At 35.1% G+C, this 12,040-nt stretch overlaps 1 protein-coding gene across 2 annotated transcripts in view; it reads right to left on the bottom strand.

Annotated features, from left to right (window-relative positions):
• INTS4 (integrator complex subunit 4) overlaps positions 1–12,040 on the bottom strand; it is an 87,914-nt gene that overhangs the window by 39,736 nt on the left and 36,138 nt on the right. For both annotated transcript variants that reach the window (XM_036220953.1, XM_016161505.2), the window contains exons 8-10: positions 11,164–11,284; positions 6,004–6,075; positions 4,552–4,726 (exon numbers count right to left, since the gene is read on the bottom strand). In XM_036220953.1, the coding sequence (XP_036076846.1) occupies positions 4,552–4,726; positions 6,004–6,075; positions 11,164–11,284 (368 nt within the window). The remainder of the gene's footprint in view (positions 1–4,551; positions 4,727–6,003; positions 6,076–11,163; positions 11,285–12,040) is intronic.

Genomic DNA, 12,040 nt, shown 5'->3' with positions numbered 1-12,040 from the left:
GACAATCAACATTATCTCCCTAGGTCTGTTACCCTCCCTGAAGAGGAAGAGATTGGAGGCAATCATCTCAAAGCACTGACATTCTGTGATCTATGTGAGATAGACAGCATTGTTTCATAGAAATCACAAGAGCTTTGCAGGCTATTACTGGCTAAAATGCTGTAACAAAGACCAGACATATCTTTCTATATGAAACAACTAAAAGCAGAGACAAAATATACGAAACAACAGTATTCAACACACTGAACATCAAGCAAGAAAGGGTAGTGATCCCTGAGAGAGGAGAACTAAACAAAGTGAGCCCTATGATTATATCAGTTTACTATCTGTAGAGTTTCCAGGTTGCAGTTCTCCCTCAGTTGAGAAGACAGAGCTGAGAGTCTGGTAAGGCCAGTGTGGCTAGGGTTCATAGAACAAAGCATCAGGAGAAAGAACCACACAGGGAAAAAGTGAGCTTGGGAAATCTGCAGGGGATCCGCCTCAAGCGGACAGCTAAGTTCTAATCTGTGAAGAAACTATTGAAGTCAGAAAGAAGCACTCAACAAGATTAAAGAGAACAATCTCTAAAGCACACACATGGTCTACAATTGTTTTGTCAGAAGAGTTTGTTTCAGTAGTAAACAAAAATAAGCCCTAGACTAAATGTTGGTTGAGTCCTGCCTAACAAAGCTTAAAAATAAGACCTGAACTAAATTCATCCCAGAACAAAGCTTAAGAATATTTACATGAATATAACAATGTTCATCATCCAATTAAAGTAATATTCACAATGGCTAGCATCCAACTCAAAATTACCAGGCATACACGAAAAGAAAATATAATTCATAATAAAGAGAAAAATTAATCAACCAAAAACCAACCAGAAATCACACAAATAATTGCCCTAGTAGACAAGGACATTAGGACAGTTATTATAAATGCATTCTCTGTTGACAAAGCTAGAGAAAAGATTAAGCATATTAAGTAAATACGTGGAAGATACTAAATGAACTCAAATTCCAATCAAATTTCTAGGGATGAAAACAACAAAGTCCAAGATGAAAAATACACAGGGATTAACGGCACATTAGATACTGCAGAAGAAAAAAAAATTAGTGAACTCTAAGATAAAGCAATAAATATCCAAAATGAAACAAGACAAAAAGACTAGAGGGAAAAAAGAAACAGCACACCAATGAGGACAACCTGAGTAACCTAGTATGTATAACTAGAGTCCCCAAAAAAGCATGGGGCCAGAAAAATATTTAAAGAGATAACCGCCAAAGATATTCCAAATTTAATGAAAATTATAAATCCATAGATCCAAGAAGCTCGATAAACTCTAAGCATAAGAAACATGAAGAAAATTACACCAAGACACATCAAAATTAAGTTGCTTAAAACCAGTGATAAAGAGAAAATATTAAAAGCAGCTAGAGAAAAAGAGAAAAATGGTGTAGATGATAGAGGCTCTGTTCATTCCTCTGGCAATCAAATCAAAGTTGTGACAAAAACAAGGAACAGGCAGCAAGGAAAAATAGCCTGGGATCTTGATGAACAAGTCATATAACTAGGGAGAAATCCAAGAAAGCACCCTGCAACAGCAGAAGGTAGGACGGGACGAGGATGCAGGGCTACCCAGTCTCAAACAGCTGAGTGGGATGTAGTCTACCGCAGCAGCAGTGGCAGAAGCCTCTTAAAGGAGCTACGTCCCCAAGCGGATTTTCACGGTGACCGACCTCCTCGTTCTGAATACCAGTGACGACTGGGCTGTGCGCAGGGGGCACCAGGGACTTATAGGGAGACATTGTCCAAGTGAAGGCCTAGGCGAGACTCATTCTGTACAGAAGTGCCAGTGCATCCATTGTTCCCTGTTGAGCCCTCCCAGTGCGCAGACACAGTGCGGCCATAGCCATGTCATCAAACTGGATAACAGAGGTCATTCTGCCCAAAGGATTCCCTGAAACCCCGCCTCCCCCAACTCGCGGTCCTACCCAAGCTACAACCAGGTATATTCTCAGCCAGTCAGGTGCTCCTTGCTGAGTAGCGTCTACAATCACATTGGAGGCAGCTGGCCTTGGTTTCTAGTGTAGCCTTTTGAGGCAACTATAAGCAGAACATCTGTGGATTGCTTGCTGAATCCTGACAGGTGGCCCTGGAAGGGCACAGGCTGGGGCTAAATTTGGCCTGCAGCTGAACTCCTCTCAGGACCGTGCCAATGGACACCTATTTCACAAATCCACACTAGTAAAACCAGGAGACTTAGGAGCTTTGCTTAATGGAAACAGACACAGAAAGGCAGCCAAAATGGGAAGACAAAGAAGCAGAAACCATATGAAAGAACAAAACAGATATCCAGATATAACGGAGTCAAATAATTTAACAGATGCAGAGTTCAAAACACAGGTTACAAAGATGCTCAATGAGCTTCTGAAAAGTATAGATAAATTCAGTGAGAATTTCAACAGAGAGATAAAAAAAACATAAAAATGGAAATGGAAATTATAAAAGGGAACCAGTTTGAACTGAAGAGTACATTATGAGATGAGAAGTATATTAAATGGAATAAACAAAGTGAATAAAGAAGAGGATCAAATGCCCTATCTAGAGGACGGGAAAGTCAAGGACACGCAATAAGAATGGCAAGAGATAAGATGCCAAGACTATACAGATAATTTAAGAAGCATATGGGACACTATTAAGAGTCCAAATATCCATCTGATCAGCATACCTGAAGAAAATCAAGATGTTGAACAGTTGTTTGAAGAAATAATGATGACAAACTTTCCTCACCTGGTGAAGGAAATGGACATAAAACCCAAGGAAGTTCAGAGAATTCCAATAACCAGAGATCCAAAGAGGCCTGCACCCAGACACATCATAATTAAATTGCCAATGGCTAAATACAAAGAAAAAATATTAAAAGCAGCAAAACAAAAACAGATAGTCACCTATAAGGGAACATCTATAAGACTGGCAGCTGATTTCTCAAAAGACTATGCAGGACAGAAGCATTTGGCAAAAAATATTCGATGTGATGAAGACCCAGGATCTATAACCAAGAATAATTTATCCAGCAAAGCTATCATTTAGAATTGAAGGACAGATAAAGAGTTTCCCAGACAAAAGTAAGCTAAAGGAATTAGCTTATTACAGGAAATGGAGGGACTTCTTTAAGAAAAAACATGTATCAAAAACAGGAATAAAGAATGGTAACAACTACATTCCTAACAATAAGTACCTCAAATGGAAAAGAACTCAAATGGAAAAGAATTAAATGCTCCAACTAAAAGAGTGACTGAAAGGATATGCTGCCTACAAGAGACTCACTTCAGATTAAAAGAAACACAAACTAAAAGGAAAGTGATGGAAAAAGATATTGCTTTGATGGACCTAGAAGGTATTTAAGTCAGACTGAGTAAGATAAACACTGAATGATTTCACTTTTATGCGGAATCTAAGGAATAAAAAAAAGAAAAAACTAATCAAAAACAGACTCACAAAAATAGTGGACAATTTGGTGAAAGAGGAGAGGGGAGGTTGGGGGGGGGACTGGGAGAATGGGGTGAATGGTTAAAGAAGTACAAATTACTAGTTGATGGATGGTCATAGGGATAGGGAGAACAGCATAGGGAATGCAGTTAGCATTAATACGTTGGCTAGCTGGAGGGTCAGACGAGGGAGGGAGCAATTGGGGCGACTGTTTTACGAACTATATAAATGTCTAACCAATGAACTGTATACTTAAAACTAATTAAAATAAATAAATTTTTTTTTTAAAAAAAAAAAGGAAAGAAAAAAATAATAAGTAAAAGGACCAAGAAAAGAGAATATAATCTCTCAGTGCATAGCAAACCAATTGCAGACTAAAAATGAGATAAAATTAAAAACAATCTTATAAATGATAATTTAAATTAAAAAATAAAGCAGCTAGAAAGAAGAATATCATGCACAGAAGGACAAAGATTTTTAAAAATGACAACTTGTCAACAGAAAATATGCAAATCAGAAAACTACAGAATACCTTTAAGAGACTAAAAAAACTGAAATCTATTCATCTAGAATTCAATTCCCAGTAAAAGAATCTTTCTAAAATGAAAGTGAAAGAATCTTTTTAGTCATACAAAAGCTTGAGGTCAGACATACTTGGGTTTTAATCTTGCTTCTGTCTCATACTAGCTGTGACTAATAACAAGTTATTACTATTATTGGTATCAATATCATTTATTACCAATTATTAAGTGTTTACTATAAATGGATCATGTATTGTGCCAAGGCTTTTATGTATATATAATCTCACTTAATTCTCACAATTCAGAAATACTTACTATTAACCCTGTTTTATAGAAATGCTGGAATTTAAACTTAGATTGACTGAACCCAAAGTCCATATCTTAACCATTTTATCATACCACCTTGGCCTCAACTACCTCTGTTTGTAAAATCAAAATAATAGATACACTTGGGACTATGAAGACTACATGAGAAAATGTAAGTATGTCAACTAATATGATGCCTGACACATAGCAGTCATTCAGTAAATGGGCATTGTTATTATGCAGTCATTCTTACCATACATCTCATCTTCCAATCCATGAACGAAGGCTCCACAAGCTCCTGACTCAATCAAGTTCACAGCCCCTGTATCTACTTCTTCTTTGGGAGCATCATCTCCCCACTTCCTGCCGCTGGAAAACTCCCCCGAACTGTAAAGCTCCTTGGCACGCTCATGTGCAGTGCGCTTCCTCTGTAGAGAATAACAACAATTACCACTTGCAGGAGGTTCATGAAGGTGCACCCTAAAAACATGGAAAAGTAGGAAATAAGACTGCTCTCTTATGAACATTCTTAATGTGAATTCTTGGTAATCATCTCAAAAGTATGGATGAAATATAGCACCTGATCCTACAAGGATGTGGGTTAGACCCAGTAGTAAAGTTTGTACCTTGTGATCTTAGAAACCCTTGCATTACCACCTCTCAATATTCACCATGATCATGTCTTTCTTTACCCTTCCACACTAGTATACACAAAGAACACTTACCAACATCGAATGAAGGTGCTGCCTTTCAGGAAAGCCATACAGCAATGTTTCATGAAACACAGATATTAACTCTCAACCATTCCTAAGAATTTAGTCTATCTTATCAAATAACTCAAAAGAAGAAAATACCTAATATGTATAAAGATAATATTTTTTATGTCATTTATTATGATGGAAAAATTAGGAGGACTATATAATAAAGAACTAAAAATGATGATGTATCTACTTAACAGAATATTGTGCAATCAGTAAAAATGCTAAGTATAAAGTTGGCAACATAAAAAAAAAGCATATAATATAGTGGCAAATGTAAAAAGTAGACCACAGGACTATCTGCAATGTTTATAGAATGTTTAAAACATGCATGAGAAAAACAGCTGGGGAGGAATACGCCAAAATGACAAAAGTCACTGTGTTAGAGTAGTGGGAAAATGTGTTAATTTTTTCCTTTTTCTTCTATTTATCAAAGATTCTGTAACTCTGTCACTTTTTTAATTAAAAAGTTAAGATATTAACAATGAATGTACATGTCATATTCACAGATTCATTTGGTCCTGACAACTATGTCAGAGAACTATACAGTAAAAGCTCAAAAACATTCCATAAAAGGCATTTTGTTACTGTTCAAAGACAGAATTTACTCACTCTTCCATGGCAATTGCTGTGAAAAGAAGTCCTAACATATCACAATCTCAGAAAATAAGACCAGATCTTTGTAGTTCCTAACAAATAGAAAGTTAATATTGTCTCTTTGTAAAATACAACTTGTGCAAAGTATTTCATTATAATAATTTAAAATTCAATGAAGTAACTTGTAATGTGATTCATTACTAGGATTTTAAATTAAAATGTAATCCAATCACCCTACATTAAGTTAACAAATGCATGGGCTGCAAAATTAAATCAACATCAACCTGGCATATAGTTACACTAATGTTGGTTACAGAAACCCAGTGTAAACAACAAATAATTTAAGTTACCCTCAGATCTGACATCAGCTTCTTGTCAAGTGTCTGCTCCAAGAAATGAGAACTGACTTGCTCCATAGAGCCCTGTAAAAAGAAAGAAACCAGAACAAACTGAACATCTTTGAAGTCCTGAACATTATCGTAATATTCAAAGTTTGAAGTGATAACATTATTCTTGATACTAAAGATGCCTATGGGTTCTAAACCATCAGGAAAATAAAAACATTATCAGCAGCAGCTAGCACCTAAATAGAGCTATGTGTCCTGCACTCTTCTAAGTACTTTATATACATATTAACTCATTTAGTTACCCTATGAAGTAAATACTATTATTAGTCCTATTTTATATATGGGGACAGTAAGACACAAAAAGATTAAGTAACCCATTCAAGGTCACAAAGAGTGTAAATTACAGAGCTGGGTTATAAACCCAGGTCCAGAATCCTTTGCCTTAAACACTATTCTTCACTATTTCTCCATTCCTTTCTTTTCATTCATTTGTCCATTCATTCACTCATTCAATAAAACAAATATTTATTTAGTAATTATTTGATTATATGCCTACAGTTACCAGGAATAGGAAAACAAAAATAAGACATCAATCCTACATTCAATGATCTTATAGACTAGTGAGGAAAAATGATAAGTAAAGAGATAACTACATTATGGTATGAATTGTTATAATACACATTTATAAAGGGTATTGTGAGAACTAAGAGGACAAGCAGTGAGGGGTGAAAACAGGGAGAGATATATTTTGGAACTAGAAATCACAAGTGCAAATGCATGAAGAGAGAATGTTATGTGGAATACATCAAGCAGTTTCTGTGAATGGGGGTATTGAAAATAAGGCAGGACAGATAGGCAGGAATCAGGTCACAAAGGGCCTTGTTTGCCAAAGTAAGGAGTTTGCCTTATGAATAATAACTAGATAATCTCTGTTAAATACTTAATGAGCTCAACAATGTACAAAATATTTTACTTATATTTTAAAATTTTATTCCCCCAATAATCCCATGAAGAATGTGCATTATTCTCATCTAATAATTCTTATTATTAGATGAGAAATTGACGCTGAGAGATTTGGCAATTTGCTCATTTCAAATAAGAGAGAAAATAGACAGATTTACGCCTCACAAACACCTTGGCAGGAAATGTGGCTAATGAACCCAAAGGAATCAAATGAAGCAGGAGGCTATTAGAGCAGGTCCTAGAGATTCTTAAAGAATATACTAGAGAACTTCTCTAATTCCCGAGTTAGTAAATACGGAAATGCTTACACAGGCTTAGACATTGTCTCTAAGCACATTTTGCAATGAAAGTTAAATGTTCTTTGAGAATATATTTACCCAGTTACCACCTTTCCTACAACTCTAGGAGATCAATGAATTGTGCTGTTTTGATTTGTTGTTTTAAAACTACTTTTTCTTATCTCTACATGGTACAGTTGGTGGCCTTGTTTGCTACATAGATCTGTGCCAATACCAAACTTCACATTCATTTTTTAATCAAAAATATTAGTTTTATCAAAACTATAAATTTTTAAGATCTCATTTTCTCCATAGTTTTACCACCAGTGTTACCAGTTGGCTTTTCAAGGTGCTTTTTTTCCTACAAAAAAAAACCCCAAAGCTTTAATGACTTCACACTAAATTACTTTAATCTACAATCTCAATATCCTCTTTTTGATCTCTTGCCCAAGAGAGTAGCAAAGAGGGGATAATATTTAAATTTCAGGTTCAAAAAATTACATATCATTATTTGTAACAAATTTCTAGTGTTATCTAAGAAAAGCTGAAGATTTCCATTTTAAATCCACAAATACCAGAGCTCTACAGCATAGTAATCCACTTGAAACATGGTCAGACCTGAACAACTACAAGCCCAGCAGAAACAGAGAAGGGATAGATTCAAGGTATGTCAAGAAGGTAGAACTGATGAGAGCTGACACCTCAGTGGAAATGGGACACAGAAAAAGAATTCCCAAATGCCACTGGGTTCATGGCTGGGTAGGTCATTCATCACTCATGAAAGCACAGGAGAAACAGATTTGGACCAAAAAGATAATAAGTTAGTTCATCATAAAGTGTATCTCACCAGTCAGAAAAACATCTATATTCTGCTCTACTTTAACCAAGACAAATATATGTAGGTAAGCTCTGCTCTAAATGTACCACTACCAATACTTAACCTATATTTATGATACTAAAAAAACCACAATATTTAACAAACAAGTGTGCCAAACTTGCTTTCAGTGCAAAAACGGTTCAATTAGTATAAAAACAGAAGTCTATGTACTCTTTGAAGGCATCTAGCCTCTACCCAATTAGGTGATTAAAGAGAAACAAACCAAAAAAAAGGTGGATGATTATGTGAAACTGCCCCTGACTCGGACATCTGCATTTGCCCTGGGAATGACCAGCCCTGAGCAGACTTGCAGAGGTGAAAATCTAAAATCTAACTGTCTCAAAATGTTATAAGGTCAAAGACTTCTGAAGGCTTATAAATAAGCTTTATTTAATAAGAGAAATTAAACATCTTACGAAGAAACACTGCACTAAGGACTATATCCTAGATGGAATATCGATTATCACATGAATTTCAAAGTAGTAATTATATTCTAAATAGTCTGATGGAGCTGCGTACTTGGAAATCAAATTTCTTTGCCCAATTAGGTCAGTTATAGATAACCAAAGACAAACTATTCACACAGTTTTAAATTTTCTGATACAGCACACATCTGAAAATTTTCATCCTGCTGTAAGCCAAGGAGAATGAAGACTATTCATTTTTTGTGCAAGATGGACTAAAGCCTTATCGTTTCATTTAAATTGTTAAAGAACTTGGCTTCTGCTTTTCTCTTGTGCTTCATCTTGTTGCACATCTCTCAAATTGAACGATATTCCCCTACATCAAGAAGTACTATACTGCTTGTAATTTGGGATGCCACTGTAGTTTATTAATGTGCGTGATACTGTACCCCTATATCTTGGATCAGATTTCCTCCTTTCTTACTTTACTTAGCTAAGTCATACTCTCAGCCTTCAAAACTCTGAAATCACTTCCTCCAAGAAGCCTTCAGTGGTTGTTCAGTACTCTTTCCTAGAAATACCAGGTATTGTAATTGATTTGCCTATGTCCACCTATCAGACTACCAACTCTTTTAAAGACATAGACTATGTTCAGTATTTGTTAACTTGATGAATATGTGGTCTAAAGACCATATGCAGTTTACCTGACCATGGGTTTATCTACTCAAGAGTTGAAGAATAGGGAGTTTACCTCTTAGCTTACATAAAGGAGCTAATAAACCAGCAAGGCCTTAACTGCACAACTACAGCTCTCAATATATAACCGGACCCTCACTAGGAAGGGATTCTACATGGGCTTTAAATCATGAAGTGTTATTTACTATCTACATGACCTTGGACAAATTACATCATTTTTCTAAACCTTAGTTTTATTATTTATAAAGTATTATAATACCTAAAGAGTTTAAAAGGATTAAAAATTACTTGCAAAAAGTGAATATGTATATGAGTGTATGTGCACATGCATGTGTGTATAAGGAAATGGGTGTTTGTGCATGTGGATATTTGTATAATAAAAAGTGCTTAGCTTAGTAGGCTAGAAACTCCATAAAAGTAACAATTATTATTAGCAAGATAGATTAATTACTTTTATAATACAAACATAATTACTTATATAATTTGTAGATGTAAGGATTTGAAATCACTGAATTATACCAGAAAGCACTTGTGTCGAATTAGAGTCATCTAAGTGGAAACCCTTTCAATTCATCACTGTAATTCAATATTCATACAGCTTGACATAAATGAATTTCAGATCTTATGGGGTACAAACTGAAAAAGCTGAATAACACTGCTTTAAGGATGACTTTTCTAAGCTGCCTACTCAGATGAAGATAGATCATTAAATTACTCCTCTAAACATCCTCTCCCTGCTCTCTCTCTTAAGACACACACACACACACACACACACACACACACACACACACACACATGGTAGATGCTCAGTAAATGCTAAATAAAAGAATTCAAGGAATGATTGAACTGCTCTGGATTTTAAAATATTCAAAGACCAAAACAAAGTTTTAAAATGTGAATTCGAAAATAAAATCAGTAACAGTAACTGGCTTGTTTAACTCTGTATTTTATTATGAACAAGCAATATAATTTATAAGCAGGAAATTCTCAAATCATCCTAATTTCTTACTATTCCATGAAAATACTTCACACGGGTTTTAGCAGTTACCCCATAAAAATTGGTCATAGGATGAGGGCTATCACTGGATCTGTGAGCTATCACTGGGAAGTGTCCAAAAAGAATCTCAGGCATTTTTACTGTGATATTATACGAAGTTTTACAGATATGTATATTTATATACTATAAACACCCCCACCATCCCATATAGACTATGTTACAATAAATAAACATTTTCACAGACAGTATCTCATTTGAGCATCGTGACAACCCTGTGAGGTATATATATATTAAACCCACTTAATAGATGTGGAAACTGAAACTAAGATTAAGTGACATGTCCAGGATAACACAGCTATAATATAAGGCTATTAGGCCAACACTCCTTCTGTAAGACAGCTCCATCTCTGAAAAGTTAAAATTGTTTTTACAAATGTACTACAAGTCCCCAAAGGCAAAACGGGAAGAAAGTACCAGGCTAAAAGTCAGGAGATTAGTATCTGAATCCTATTATACAACTTTCTTTCTATATAAGTTGGAAATTTACTTAACTTCTCTAAGCCTCGGTTTTCTCACCTGAATAATGGGAATACCAACATCTATCTTGCTGGGTCAGCATGAAGAATAAATAAGATCATGTAAATGGCTTCACAGCAAAGTATCTAAGTCATAACGGGTGCTTAGTAAATGGTAGCGATCATTTTTATTATTTTCCTTTTTCTCTAGGCCTTGGCTATGTAATATGTTAACAAGTTTAAAGTGAATTATTTAAAATATTTTTTCTAGTTCTAAAAGACTGCTCCTCTATTGGAAAGTGAGCCATTTCTTTCTATTTTAAAAAACACTAAGGTTTCTAAAAGTAGTTACAACTGTCCCTATCTGTAGTTTCTCAAAATATTTGTACAAGTGCTAACCGGCAACATATTCACTAAAGAAAGTAGAACTTACCAATAACTTTGCAGCTTGAACTCGAACTACCCAGGAGCCATCACTGACCATGTGACAAATTTTTCCAAATGCATCATCAACTAAGCGAATTTCTTCATTAGAAGAAGGGATTGGGACAATGCTAAATTTTAGGAAAAAAAGGAAACCACAAATGACAAAACATAAGCCTAAAGCTGCAGGTTCAACTGAGAATGACCAATGAAAACTGGCACGGGTCGAATAATTGAATAATTAAAATCCTAGAATGATTAAATACATTTCATAGTAATAAATAACTCTGGGACTATAAACCAACCCTTTTAGGTGCACTACAAATCTTCAGTGTCTTGAATAAAAGTGTTTAATCCATCAAAGGTCCAAAGATTTATGAAGATACCAAAAACTAGCTACCATAGAGTATTTTTATATCTCTAGGTTTATTCATTCCTACATTTGCATCACTCTCAATATAGTAAATCACAGAATAATTGAATATACTTGCAAATCTCATCCTAAAAGCAGAGACAAATTCCAATTAATCCTTCTTTTTGGGGGGGAGAGATCTACAGGTTTATTAAAGCATTCTGGTTTCCTGATTTCAGCAGGCAATTTAACGAGGAGGAAAAAAACACTTCTTTTCCTATAGAAGTAGCTCCTCTATAAAAAGAATAATAATATTTATCTCTCCACATCAAAGAATCTCCGTGCAAATAAATGATTTGATTACTGTGAAAATATTTATAACCAGGAAAATACTACATAAGGGATCATTATTCTCAAACCACCTGGTATCTTTATCTGGCATTTGTATTTACTAAAATGGACCCCAAACAATTTTAAAGCTTAAAAAAGAGCAGCAACGGGAGGCTGCAAAGCACTTGAGACAGTCCCATCTTTT

This window comes from Rousettus aegyptiacus, unplaced genomic scaffold (assembly GCF_014176215.1).
Source record: "Rousettus aegyptiacus isolate mRouAeg1 unplaced genomic scaffold, mRouAeg1.p scaffold_m13_p_5, whole genome shotgun sequence".
Taxonomy (NCBI): Eukaryota; Metazoa; Chordata; class Mammalia; order Chiroptera; family Pteropodidae; genus Rousettus; species Rousettus aegyptiacus.
Note: the sequence above shows the minus strand (reverse complement) of the source record. Positions and strands in the feature narration are given on the sequence as shown.